Below are 14,694 nucleotides of genomic sequence, written 5' to 3' on the forward strand. Positions count from 1 at the left end.
AGAGCAAATTGTGTTCCCTTTGCATGATGTTTCCGAAATCCGATCAGAGCTGAAAACGGCCAGTAATCGCATTACTTGCGTGTGGTTCACCAGGAGAATGGAGAACGTACATGCAGAGGTCGATGAGGGCTTTTCTTGTTTGATCTCCTGGCACGTGGTTCCCACATGAGCACAATTCAGAGAGGACCGAGTGTTTAATGTAGAGTTGTAGTTCAACTCAATACATGGAACCTTTCAAAGACCACCCCCTTGTTCCAGAGTTACGTGGTGGTTTCACTTAAAGTGTTTTGCAGTTCTGCTTTCACCAAACATGGAAGTAGAAGGCAGCATAGTTTTACTGGTGGTGGAGGGGAGACACTACCTGTGAATAGAGTAAAACTGTGAACTAATGGATATATAACAATGAAAGTTCCACAGTGGTTTACTTCGAGTAAGACCATTATGTTTTGTTTCTCTGAAATGTTATATTTAAATATGCAAATGAGGCATCTTCTAATGGTAACTTGTGGTTAATTTAGGGGAAATCCACCAACGCAGAAAGAAAAATGTAGTAACATTTATTTTTCTCCCCACTCGTCTGAAAGAAGAAGTGTGACGGAAGCAAAATCAGCCAACGTCGACCATCGCATGAAAGAAACAATGTTTTTTCCTTTAGTGTCTCGCTTTAAAGCAGCAAGCCCTTCATAGCACCAAGATCTGCAGTTTGCAAAATACACGCTTGCATCATCGTTTTCCTGTCTGAACAGGAAGCATTTGCGGAGCATTTGCATTCACAACCTCGACACCACGACATCGTGTTGCAGTCTGGTGTGTGTCTTTCTGAGGAATCTATGAATGCATGTCCGTGCACAGACAAACCACAGGCGAGCGCATGCAGCTATACATGCACAGTACAGTGTGGGCCAGATAGAGAGGCATATTGAATCTGTGTTTGCAACTGTCTCTCAGTGCGTAGTATAGTGTGTGTGTGTGTACCCGGTGGTTTTCTTTGTGCGATTGTACTTCTGAAAGTGTGTGTGTTCCTCCTCATTGTCTGGCGAGTCTTGAATCAGTCGTGTTCGGACAGATTGTGGACCATGTTTCGTTTTTCAGCTCTCAGGCCGGAGGTTCCCAGTGCCGACAGGAAGCCTCATCCCATCAGGCCAGAGGACAGAGGTAGGACTGTCCATCTTTACTTCTTCACCCTCCTCAGCTCCTTTTCTCAATGTCGTTCTCACCTTTGCATCACTTGTCCTTTTAAAAAAAAAAAGTGGAACACACCATTCCTCACGTGCTGTGGTCCGTGCCACCACTATTGACCTGATGTAACCAGGAGCCATTCTGTTTCCTTTTAATCCAACGGTGCCTTCCCTTTGGGACTTCTTAGCCGATGGTGGAAGATGCATCAAAAGTAAAAGTAGTGGTTCGTTAGAAACATGTCCCTTGTGACTGATCGATTGTCAATACCAATGACTTGAACGTGTAGGCAGAATGTTTACTGTTGTAGCTGGTTGAGGTGGAGCTAGCTTAAACTATTCTATATCAGGTGGCAACCGCCCATTCTGAAAAGTGAAGACTTAAACCGGCATTCTCTCTCCTGACCAGCAGGGGGCGACTCCTCTGGTTGTAAAGAGGTCTATGAGAAAATGACTCTACTTCTCTCTTGATTTATTCCCTCAGTAAACATTGTAAACATGAGTTTATGGTCTCAATCTCTAGTTTCAAGTCTTCTTCAACACAGCATGATGTCCATTCAGAGTCAAATAGACCATAAAGCAGAGTATGCTTTAGGGCGGGGCTACATTGTAATTGACAGGTCTCTACCACCGTGTTGTCCGGTCTGGGAGTTGTCTGTGTTTTCGTCTTAGAACTTTAACCCTTTCACAGTGTGTTTTCACTTCATGAAAGTTGATCATAAAATTGTGGATGCCTTCAAATGTCTTATTCAGTGCTTGGTTGTTCATAGCTCCACCCTCTTGTGTCACTTCCGGTTGAAAAAACAACAACATGGCGACAGCCATGAACCAAGTTGGCGACAGTCAAAGTGCCAAACACGAGGCTTCAAACTCCTAGTCCATAAACTGATGGTTGATGTCATTGTTACAAAGTCCACTTCTTATATACAGCATATGTTTTGAATACAATTCGTCCATTTGGTCCAGTCTAGGAATCAGGCCCCTCCAAAGGGTCGTCAGGTTAAATAATGGGAGAGGAAAGAGGAAAACAGTTCTGCTCCATTGTTGGGTGTCACGTAAAATGTCACAAGCCACTTGTTTAACATTGTATTAAGATTATCATATGACTTTAATGGAAGCATCTCAATCTGAAAAGTAATTATATCGCCGAGAGTATGAAGCAAGTATGTATAAACAAGCAATTAAGTGAAGTTCAAGTACCTCAAAATTGTACTTGATGCGTGAGTAAATGTAACTTTCCACCACTGTCTATTCATTTCGTCCTTCCTTCAGCACTCCTTTCTTTCTTTTTTTCACTGAATTCATTTTTCCTACATTTGCTCTCAGAGTTTCATCCTTGCTCTTCTGTTACTCATGCTGCTCTTCCTCCACGTTTACATAGTGTGAGAATAGTCTCTTCCTCGTCGCCTGAAAGGCATCGCTTCAGCTTCATGTGACTCTCGTCATGCTCCTTTGAAAAGCTCCATTTTGTAAATACAAGCAAAATTGTTCCTTGTAATTGGTTATTTGTCTTTTGCCATCCGTCGTTTTCTGTGTTTTCTGTCTTCTTAAAGTTTTTGATTTGATTTTTTTTAAATCTACCAAATTGGAATAATTGAATGAAAAGGATGATATGTTAATGTGACATTTCCAATATGTTAAAATCAAAGGTTTGTTAAAAACCCGCATTAAAAAAATCTGATATAACATACGAAATAAATGCAGGTACCAACAACCCACTTAAACACATGATACAAAACAAAACCCCTGTTGCAAAGCCGCAAGAAGTATGGGAGCAGATGAATCTGTTATCCATAGATAGAAATAGAAGTGACAGATTCCGACAAACGCCTCTGTGGCGGTCGCTCTGTGATTGCAGGAAGCGCTGACACCTTGAGGTCAGATGGTTTGAGTTATCTCATCGCATCACACGTCGAGGCGAGCTCTGTTAAGTCATTCTTGGTAAGGAGACAGATGTGCTGTCAATGCGGTTTCTATCTTACTTCGGGTCGAACAGTGTGTGTGTGTGTGTGTGTGTGTGTGTGTGTGTGTGTGTGTGTGTGTGTGTGTGTGTGTGTGTGTGTGTGTGTGTGTGTGTGTGTGTGTGTGTGTGTGTGTGTGTGTGTGTGTGTGTGTGCGCGCGCGCGCAGTTTTATACTTGATACATAGTGAGGACCGTAACCCTCACTCAAAACAACGAAACAGTGCTGCCTGATGACGAGACGTTCAGCTGAGGACAAACTTCTATCTGCAGATAAGCTTGTCGAACATCAATTTGTTCTTGTCGCTTCAGCGCTGCACAAAAACAAATTTACCTTTTGAGACTCAGACTTCGAAAGGATTTGCCTCGGTTTCCTGAGCGTCATTGTCGAGTTGATTGCAGGAAGCTGAAATTTAGTCGGTTTCAATCTTCTATAATGATATTTTGTACAAATTCTCCTCTCTGCCTCTTTGTTTCTCTTTTATCATTCACAGCTTCATCAACATCTTGTTCCAACTCTCTTCTCTGCTTTCAGTTGACAGGGCCGCGCCGGATCACAAACCATCCAAGCCTGCAGCGCCGGTGGTCCCACCCAAGAAGCCAGTCCCCCCTCCCGGGAAAGGCAGGCCCGGAGGCTTCCTCCCGAAGAGACCGGACAAGCCTCTCGCTCCCTCGCCGAACCTCAAGTGAGTCCGTTATCCATGTCTATTTAGCCGGCAGTCCAGCATCTGCTCGTGTGCACCATTATTAGTCTCGTCTCTTGTGTGTTGATGTGAGCAGTCATTTTTACATGAATGTACTCTCAGGAGTACGGTAATTTCATGTTGAAAAAAGTTTCCCCCTCTTTGTCTTCAGGCACAATGGAGAGGTGCCTTCCACGCGACCAAAGTCCGACTTCGAGCCGGTATTGCCCACCAAACCCAAAACGCTGTCCGGGGACTGGGGGGAGAAGTCCTTGGATATGGGTATGTACAGTATTGCCTCTAGATGTCAGTCTACAATAACGGAGGTGATTTGTTTTGCTTGTCGGAATCTTGATTATTTGAACTGCAAAACACACTCTGGGTGAAACGGAATGTTCCACGAGTGAGACGAAATGAGTAGTTTCCAATCAGTTTTTTTTTTTTAGGCCAAAAGCGATGAATAGATTAGTTCCCCAAATGGTGCAGCACCCAGATCTGCCCCTGCAGTATATACTGCTAAATTATACTAATAATATACTTAATAATATACTGCTTACATTTGCATTCAATACTTAACTTCTTTCTTTACAGGCCCTGTATGAAGGTGCATTGATATGAGATTTGACAGATAACTACCATCCCTGCTCTGCATTGTGGAGGATGGTTCATGGCTTTTGCCGGTGGCACCTACAGTCTGTGGGCATATCTCTGGGTTACATTTGTGGTCTTCTTGATTCTTCACGGCTCCTTTTGTTTGTACGCCCTCTGGCGTTTTGGAGAGTAATACGAGTATATACGGCTCCGTTCATGCCCGGATCTCGCGTGTCGTCTGCGGAGGCTCGCGCTACGACGCCAAGCGCGAGTATAAATAAAGCGTTATCGTCTACGACTCAGAATCACAAGAAATCAACGACAAGGGTGGAACTCAAACGCGACGGCACAGTTTACAACACAAACCTTCTACTTAATTTGGAAGAAAGCACTTAAATCATGCTCTAGTTATATAATACTAAAGCACGTGGAGTCAGGCAGTCATGAGGGAGTTCTCCACTGCTGGAGATGTGACGTCAGTAACAACCCTCTCTTCTTCCAGAACACACAGACTCAACTTCTGTTTTTAAATAAATGTTATCCCCCCAAAAATCCTCCCTACTCTATTAAACAGGCATCCTCAACTAGGTTCCATTTTTCCATTTAGTTTTATGGATACAAAGATCTGTTTGTATACCAAAGTGGTTTATTTGTTAATTTAACAGTCTATTATTTCAGAGTTGTGGTTTAGGTTTAGATGCCCTGTAGAAGAATACTACCTATTGGAATACCTATAATACAGTTAAAAGACACATTCCTCATGAACCTTTTGCCACCAAGACTTCCCTCACGTCGACCATTGAAATGTTGTCAGTCAGCAGTTTGCAGCCGTCAGGCTTTTGCACATTATGAGCTGTGCATCAATATGCAAATTTGCCTTCAATAAAATGGTAAAAGACGTGAGGGAAAACACGCAGAGCTTCAATCGACATAGCCAGAGCTCAGTGTAAGCATGAGAGAAAAAAAAAAAAAAAAGACAGCACGTGGTGAGGAAACTGAACAGGGGGAGATGTAATTTACAAGATGAATAGTTTTGAGGTGTTAAGTGATAAACAGAAGCACAGGGGGGGAAGAGAAATGGAGGGGGCGCCAAAGGGGCCAGAAAAAAGACAACTAGGATTGATTTCTTTTTACCCACCAGAGAGTTCTCTGTTGGCGACAGATTCCGTGCAGAGGCGACTAAAAGCCGCTAAAACGGCAGACCACTTATTCTAGCATCCTGAAACGCACATTGCCGTCGAACACGAAAATCCAATCTCGCCTGCAGTCACATGCGATGCTCTTCCGACTGCAGCAGGTTTGTCAGTGTGAAGCTGCAAAGTGCTGTTACACAACAAGCTAAAGTTGCATGTATAAAGAAAAAGTGGAAATGACTCATTCTGTCCTCTGTTTAAGTTTGTTGTGCTCCAATGCACACACTCATAAACAAACGTCATATTACCGTATAGTTGCATTTAAATGTGTACCGTACATCCTCTTTATTTCCAAAGTGCAAAGTCGTCACGCTGAAAATTAGCATGCAGATTTTCCGTAGTCCACGCATCTCATTTTCGCATCGCACTAAGACACTACATGAGAATTTGCGGTTGCTCAGCAGTCACTCGGGGTCTGTTTGAGAATGTGTTCAGACGTTAAATCGCATTTTACCAGAACTTAGATAGAATGTCCTGTAGCATTTAGCATTGTGCTAATTCTGCTGTTCCAGAGAGAATATACCTGATGTTAGCTAGCTATTAACATGGCCTCTGAGGGAAAATACGTCCAAAGAATTGGAGCAGCAACAGCTTACGTACCAACGTATACTAAAGGAACCTAGTTTGTGTATTTTCCAACTGATACACCAATGTTCAAGCTTGTGGACTTCATTGCTGAAGTACTGGACAGCACAGTCCTGTATGGCGTAACTTCGTCACTCACTTCGACCAATGGCGTAACTTCGTGACTCACTTCGACCAATGGCGTAGCTTCGTCACTCACTTCGACCAATGGCGTGACTTCGTGACTCACTTCGACCAATGGCGTAGCTTTGTTACTCACTTCGACCAATGGCGTAGCTTCGTCACTCACTTCGACCAATGGCGTGACTTCGTGACTCACTTCGACCAATGGCGTAGCTTCGTCACTCACTTCGACCAATGGCGTGACTTCGTGACTCACTTCGACCAATGGCGTGACTTCGTCACTCACTTTGACCAATGGCGTGACTTCGTCACTCACTTCGACCAATGGCGTGACTTCGTCACTCACTTCGACCAATGGCGTAACCTCGTGACTCACTTCGACCAATGGCGTAACTTCATCACTCGGCAACTCTATCACCCATTGACAGATTTAAGAGTTTAAAGGGCTATAGGCTCATTTTTCTGCTGCCCAAGCTGTTCACGAGCAATAATGAAATGAGATCGTGCGTTCACCCCGTTACTCATCGGTTTTCCGTCTCCCGCTCTTCCTCCCCCATCTATTCCCAACAGATCTGATCAGTTTTGACGAGTTGTCGTCTACCTCGGAGAAGCTCTCTCACCCCACTGCTAACAGACCAAAGATGCCTGGCAGGAGGCTGCCCGCCCAGTTTGGCGGAGGACTTTCGGTGAGCGCACACAAGCGCCTCGGCAACTCGCAACTAGCCCCATCATGGCCATCATGTTGTACATGTCAGGATGTTTAGGATTAGCAAAATGTTAGAAATCGTTTCCGTTTCTTTCCAATTTGCATTTTACTGCAGGATATCATGTCACATTGCTGTTGCAGGTGGATAGTCACATGATACGGTTGATTTACACATGCAGTACTGTGTAGCAGATTGGGTTGGGTTCTGATAACTTTTAGACCCGGCTCCGGTAGGCCAAATACCTAGATTCATTCAAGTTAATACAAGGAATGTTTAACTAGTTGTGAAGCAGTATCAATGCAATACTGACGCCTCTGTATGACCTACGCCAGTAAACGAGAATGGCAGAGAGAAGTTTGGCTATTTCTATTTCGTTATTCTTAATGATTGTCATCGGTGCCACCGGGTCAGATAAACTTTGAAGTGAGAAAACACAACTGGCATCAAATTAATCAGCTGTAGCTAATCAACCTCAATTCAAGCTAAAAAGACACTTTTGGCTGTTGTCAGGTGTCTATTCTTTGTTTGTATTAATCTACAGTAGTAATTCAACCAGGCCATCAACTTCAGAACTTCAGGTTGCATATGGACCTTTCATATTCAAAGTCAGCTTTCATGAGGGCGACTTTGGCTAAGTGGAGAGCAAGGCCGTCCTTCAATCAGAGGATCGGTGGTTCGAATCCCAGCTCCGCTAGTCCCATGTCGATGTGTCCTTGAGCAAGACACTTGACCCAAAGATCGCTCCTGTAGCTGTGCCTACTGTTTAGAAATGTGATCGAATCTGAATTGTAAGTCGCTTTGGATGAAAGCGTCTGCTAAATGACTGTAATGTAATGAGGCTACACTTATTGCTTTAAAAAAGTTCAGATTGAGTCACTTTACATTCCGCCTTTTTCAGATTGGATCAACAGGTCCATCTGGTTATACGTCTGGCTCATCGGCCAAAAATACGTTATTACATATCAGATTATTTTCTCGCTCTCTTCTGAAATGGATGTACCACTCCATGGATTTTACTTTCACTCTGAGGTCCCTTGGTTCTCTGTTACCCATCACACCCCTTCACTCTCTCTCTCTCTCTCTCTCTCTCACTCTCACTCTCACTCTCACTCTCTCACACACACACACACACACAATGTGACTCAAACAATGAATCAAACTCTTCCCTCGCAGCCCACCAAGGAGGTGAGCGTGGAGAAGTCCTTCAAGTTCGACGAGGAGGATGCTGCTGCCAAACCAAAGCTGACAGAAACCAGAAAGGTAACTTAGAGCGCCATCTTTCACCAGATGACAGACACTGCAAATGGTACGATATCCATCAAATGGTTTGCTACAATGACCCCCTTAAAATGCCTCATCACTATAACTCTTATCTCCCTTAGTTGCTTAGTGTACTCAAAGGTGTTGGGTGTTAAATATCATGTCTAATATCAATTCTCATGTAATTGTATTACTCCGTGTGTAGCGGTTTCTCAGTACTGTTTGTTGTGTCTTTAGCATTGGAATGCAAGCATCAGAATGACAGTGTGTGTTGGGCTACACTCTCGTCGCACAAGACAAAAAATTAAAGACAACAGCCATGTTAATACTGGTTGAAAGTGAGGAACTGGAGCTACTGCGGTAGACTGGTTAAAGGGCCAGTGTGTCGCATTCTGGTGGATCTATTTGCAGGAATATAATATTCATAATAGTCACAGCGAAGAGCTCACCTTGCGGTTTCCTCTCACTGAAATGTAGGGATGTCATTTTAATTCCCACTCCTTCGTGGAAAAGACATGGCCAACAAAGAGCGACATAACATCGCTGCCTTTTCCTCTTCTATTGCAACTGTTCAAGTGAGTCTAAGTAACTTACATTCAGAAGAAAGATGCATCAGTCTTGAATAAATTATTAGTAAAACACACTTGCTCATTTTAATACACTGGGGAGTCACTTGGTCTGGCATGACCATTGGCTTATTGTGGCTAACGTTAGCAGACTTAAAGGGCCAGTGTGTAGGCTTACGGGGATCTATGAGCAGAAGAAGAAGAATCGTTGGCTGAGAATGAGCCCCTCATGTCTGCATAGGGATCAGGTCCTCTTCATGGAGTCCTCCATGTCACACCGCCATGTTTCTTTCTACAGAAGCCCAGAACGGACAAACTAACACTGGCTCTAGAGAGAGCCTTTCACGTCACCTTGAGGCCGCCGTAGTCTCCCGACACGCCTGTCGAAACTTTGGGAACGTGAGACGCAGAGTGCAAAACCGCGGTACTGCAGACCACCGGACGACTTCAAACGCTTACCAAGTGGTGTTATTATGGTCTGCATGTCCTCTGAGCGAGGGGGAACAGCCGTCATCACGGTTTTGCAGCTTATAAGCTCTTTGTCCATTTTTCCCCCCAGAAATCATAAATACAGACTTAACAAATCAGCAGTGGCCAGAAGAAAGGAGAAAAGATTACAAGAGAGCAAATGGAAACTGTGAAGACAATACAAAACAACCCCAGAGAAGCCATATTAGAGAGAGGTACACAGTGAGATCTCCCACCAGGACGGCGCTAATGAAATACTGTAGATGCAGACGGGTGACGAATTGAAGGGAAACCAAAAGAAGCGCAGGTACTTATCAAATATTGATATTCGCAGGTTATCTTTCTTTTTTTATACATTTTATAGACCTGACGATGAATTGATTGTTCACACGCCACTGTCACAATAATCTATTGTGACAGTGAGAGTTGCAAGCATGGAGCATGGAGCACTGTGTCATGTACATATGATTTTTTTGAGCACCTTCCAGGGACAATATATGAACAACATGGAAGACGAGCTGGTTAATTGGCACCTTTCCGTCAGTGACAGTCCTCCGCGTGGAGAGGACCACCGCCTGCTATTCAGGCAGCATTTCAGTAATTGCCTCAGATGCTATCGAGTCTGGATTGGTCATGCTCAGGCCGAGACCAATTCGACCCGACTATTCAGCTGGGGGGCGGGGGTGGTTGCAGATCATCTGTTGTTTAAAAAAAAAACACATACAAGAGACATAAGAAGCAGGCGGAGTAAAGCTTAGCTCGCAGCGCTCATAACCAAACAGCTCAGTGTGTGTGTAGATGCAGACAAATTAAAGGATAAAAACCGAAGACAATGCAATAAAACGCACGATTGCAAGTGCTTCCTTTTTAAAGGTGAACTGTGTATTTGGTCAAGGATGCGTTTGTGTGTCTTAAAGCAACAGTCACATGTATGTTGAGAGAGTTAGCGGTCACTGTGATCATTCCTCCTCTGCATACTGGTCCTGAAGGGATCCCTTTCAACATCATTACAACAAGCCGTACCTCTTTCTGAGTGACGGTAACAAAGAAACGCTCCTCATCGTCCATGTTGTTCACTACACAGGCAAAACTATTTCTATACAGTGTGACGAACACGGCATTGGATACAGTCAACACATGAACTTTAACCTGGAGCCTGAAACATGTAACTATAATCATCATGGCTTAGACAGAATGTGGGAAAACAAAATGGCTGGTGTGAACATCCATATATGAACCGTAAATATGAATTGTACTGCTCTCCAGTCAGTTCCACTCATTGTCACACGGTCAAAGCGTGGCGTGGCCATTCACCAGTTGTTTTCTTCACCTACTCTCATTCTGTCATGTCAGGTGGAGCGTAGGGTGTGAAATGTGTAACATTTTTTTGTGTGTTTCAAATGCAGAGACAAATTTCCCCCTTAAAGGGATAAAGATAGTATAAATTCTATTCTATTTAAATCTAAACCTAGTGTTTTTTTAAACGCTAGATTTGGAATTTGTGGTCCAAAGCACACGTTCCCATTGGGTGTGATTATCTGGTATTCGTGGAATACGTAAGGAGAAACTAAACCAGAGTGAATGATGTCATGAACTGAATGGACGAGTACACAATAAGAAAATGGTGTTTGTCGTTATTGAATCATTTATTTTGTATTGCGTGTCCACCATAACTTCATATGCTCATAGTGATCCCAGAAAGCTTGTAGTAAGAGTGGGCCCTTGATCAACCATTATAAATATTAACGGTAGCCTGTATTTCTTTATTTTATTTTAATAACACATGTCCACTTTCGCCGTGGACATGTGTGTTGAATGTATTTCCCTCTTCAGAGCAGATTTTTGCAGAACAATCATGAAGGAATACTTGACCCCCGACATGACCATTTGTATATATTAATCATTCACCGTGTGCTACCTTAACTTCTTGAAGAAAACGTTTTTCTCGCATGCCTCCACGTTTTTCGAATTAACGTTCACCGCGGAGGCACGCCAGAAAGATGAAGTTGACTTAAAGAATTCAAGGTAACGCGAGGCGAGTACTTGATATACAGGTGTACGTTGTGTGAGAGAAGTATTCCTTTAATGTTGTAATCATCCATGTTTGTTTGCTAACAGTCCCTTTCTTCCTTCCTTTTTGTGGCACATTGGAATACCCAGAAACTGAGTTGTCTTGTGAGACTCGCACTTGAAAAGATTGTGCTACTAGTGGTCCAAAACTCCAGAGTAGCTTGTTAAGTTCACCACATAAAGACAGCAGGAGATATGTGCGGTTAGACGTGCCTACAATACGCTTAGCTTCTAGTATCAGTGAAGTCATTGTTATTTCTCATAGAGGCATTTCTCTCCCGAGAGACTGATTTGTGTGAGATGGATGTGATAAAAGCATAGACGGAGAACGTTCGGTGCCGCGTGGGATCAGAAAAGCTGTCCGTGATGAGAGGTCTGTGCACCGTAGCCCAACAATATCCTTTTATTTGCAGTTTTCTTTCAAAGGTGAATGCTAGTTTGAGAGTGCAGTGATGCCAAAAATGAAGTGAAAGATGTGGAAACGATGTGCAAGGATCTGATTAATCCCAGGTCACCCACATGCTGTATATTCTGGACACTGTCCCCTCTCAAGAAAGAGTCATTGCTTGTACCAAGCCCTGCACAAAGGATCACTGGACACATTTGATGAGTCTGAAAATGAACGATGATCTGTGAGCCAAGTAAGGGAATATCTGCCGCAACACATTTGGCAAATCCCTGTCTGTCTGACTCTGTCTTGTATTTTCCGTCCTTCACAGCCTTCCACGAACACCTTATCCCTGTCACCGGCACCCCTCAGGCCCGCCGCGACCGGCACCGAGGCCAAGCCGAGCCCCGCGGCAGCCCCGAGCTCAGAGGGCGGCCGGGCCCGGCTGGAGCCTGACGAGCCCAACGGCGAGCTGACCGAGCTGAGGAGCCAGATGAAGGAGCTGCTGATGTCCGTGGAGCTGCTCAAGGCCCAGCAAATGTAATGCAGCTCAGTGCAGACGGGAGCAGGGTTATGGAGCTTTGTTCCCATCGTTGTTGTGTTTCAGCTTGTAAATGACATTTAGCTTCTACACATACTAATGAGTCTATATGTCTGCTTCCAGGAAAGAGATTGCGGCGCTACGAGCAGAGCTGGATGAGGAGAGGCTGAAGCGCGTGGCCTTGCAGGTAACATCGATGGCCAGCGTCCCTGCTTTATTTAGTATATAAATCCAGCATCGTTTTCATCCACGCTTACTTACTTACTCAGTCTTTGCTGGTGCATCCTAAAGGTCAAAAGTCAGGATATCTCGGCCACTGCAGCTTCAATTAAGATTCCTTTTTATTTCTTTGTTTTTCCGTGTGTGTTTGAGTCCCTCAATTTCTGGGCAAACGTCTGCTGATGAAAGTCATGTGATATCTTTGAAAGCTCCAGAGCCGCTACTAAACGGACGTCGAGGTGATTGTTTTCTTTTCTTTTTTCTCCAAAGTCAAGACTTAACTTGATTCAAATCTTAACAAGAAAAAACACCTGTAGTTTACATTAGTTCATGTTAAAATACAAACCAGTAATATTGTAGTAAAACGATCCTTTTCAGTGATAATGTTACACCATAGATGACCGTTGCACAGCGCTTCATGACAGCTTGTTACATTGTATCAAAAGAAAAGAGAGCAGACCCTTCAGCCAATGTTTTTTTTTTTTTTAAATGATGATTATAATATTTTATGTAAGCCGGGTCAGCTGCTTCCATTGGTCACATGGCTGCCGGCATGCTCGCTTTAGCGGTCCCTGGAGGGTGAACACATTCAGCCTCCCTGTGCTCTGGCATGACCCAGCATCACGGGTCACGCCATTAGAGTTTTCTAGCGAAAAAAAAGCAAACAGCGGTGGACGCGAACCCCGGCCCATCCCAGCATTAACTGGTTGTTGCCCACAGCTGCCCCTCGTGTCAGTATATAGCATCAGTCAGTGACGTTTCCGGTCTTTGTGCTAAGCTAAGCTGTCTCTTGCCCCAGGTCACCGTTCAGACATGGGACCGGTAACGATGTTCTCATCAACTCTCGGCAAGAAAGAGAAGTGTATTGAACTATTCCTCCAAGTTTTTTTAAACAAGGCTCTGTATGTATTCATGCTGTTTAAAGCTCAAATTAGGTGATAATAAGTTGTGGGCCTGCAGGTTTTACCCATGGACTATCTGTAGATGGGCAACGCACCTCCACTTCCGCCCACTGCACAAAAATGAAGCCGAAATATCCCACCTAGCTGCTACGCTCACACCTGTTTGGCTAGAAAGACACAAGAGCTAACCATGATATCTCGATGAACCTCTGTGACTGTCAGGAAAACCCAATGTTAGTGAAGTGAAGAGCATCTGATAAAACTTGTTTTCAAAGCCAGCCACCAGGGGGCGATGGAGATGTTCCGGCTTCACTCCTTGGGGAACTGGGTCATGAGATAGTCACGACTTAACAAGCAACAGCCAAATTCAAAGTTTGAGAAATGAAACAAACATCCAACACTGAAATCTTCCAACTCGTGGGCTTCATTAGGAAGTGTGGGTGTGGTTTCATCGAGCATCGTGTCGTTGTGCTTTTTTAAACGATTTGTCAAAGACGTGCTGCTCGGCTGAAGTTCTCCTCCAGCTCCTGGCTCCGGCTTCATTGTCATTCCGGTACTCCTAATCACCGGCAGTAATAAAACCCGCACCATTGTGCCTCACAGCGGGGATCAACGTTGCCTGGATCACGGGCTCAAAACCCTCCCTGGCAGATAGAGGAGAAGGAAGTTCTCTGTCAGCGTCACAGTCCCCCGTACTGAGCCTGTGTGTGTGTGTGTGTGTGTGTGTGTGTGTGTGTGTGTGTGTGTGCGTGTGTGTGTGTGAGAGTAATTTTGTCCTCACAGATGGAGATAGAAAAACTGAAGCGGACCGTCCACTCGACGTGAAGCCGGCGTCCCGATCAGCGGTGAGCGTCGAGGTCAGCCGCCGGCCCTTTCAGACCAACCGGAGAGCGGTGACCGGACGGATAGTTCAGCGGACGGGAGGGAGGGGGGGGGGGGGGAAATCACAAGAACCACCTGGAGCACAATCCTTTTTCTTTTTTTCTTTCTTTTTTTACTCAGTGACCTATGAAAATACACTCTTCCCATATTTGTAAGAATTACACTTTTGCACATATAAAAACATTATCAAGCTACATGTAATTAAGTTACAAATGTATGTTTTTTCTTTTCTTTTTTTTTTGCCAACACACAACAAAATTACAACAGAGGCCTTACTTCAAACTACTGCGCTGCCACTCCCACTCTCTCCCCTGTCACTCCAGCGCTCCTTGAACCCCTCAGGGGGGAGGTTGGCTCTCAGTACTACTGACTTTGTATAAA

The 14,694-nt window shown here is 44.3% G+C and overlaps 1 protein-coding gene across 1 annotated transcript in view; it reads left to right on the forward strand.

The window, feature by feature from the left end:
* The window catches only part of cd2ap (CD2-associated protein), a 50,290-nt gene extending 35,943 nt beyond the window's left edge, over nucleotides 1-14,347 (forward strand). Inside the window, exons 12-19 of the mRNA XM_079290649.1 lie at nucleotides 1,093-1,155; nucleotides 3,671-3,821; nucleotides 3,991-4,100; nucleotides 6,881-6,996; nucleotides 8,191-8,277; nucleotides 12,101-12,309; nucleotides 12,434-12,497; nucleotides 14,215-14,347. Of these exons, the coding sequence (XP_079146775.1) occupies nucleotides 1,093-1,155; nucleotides 3,671-3,821; nucleotides 3,991-4,100; nucleotides 6,881-6,996; nucleotides 8,191-8,277; nucleotides 12,101-12,309; nucleotides 12,434-12,497; nucleotides 14,215-14,256 (842 nt within the window). The 3' untranslated portion in view covers nucleotides 14,257-14,347. The remainder of the gene's footprint in view (nucleotides 1-1,092; nucleotides 1,156-3,670; nucleotides 3,822-3,990; nucleotides 4,101-6,880; nucleotides 6,997-8,190; nucleotides 8,278-12,100; nucleotides 12,310-12,433; nucleotides 12,498-14,214) is intronic.
* Nucleotides 14,348-14,694: the final 347 nt, after the last annotated feature.

The sequence above is a fragment of the Melanostigma gelatinosum genome (genome assembly GCF_949748355.1).
Source record: "Melanostigma gelatinosum genome assembly, chromosome: 19".
NCBI lineage: Eukaryota > Metazoa > Chordata > Actinopteri > Perciformes > Zoarcidae > Melanostigma > Melanostigma gelatinosum.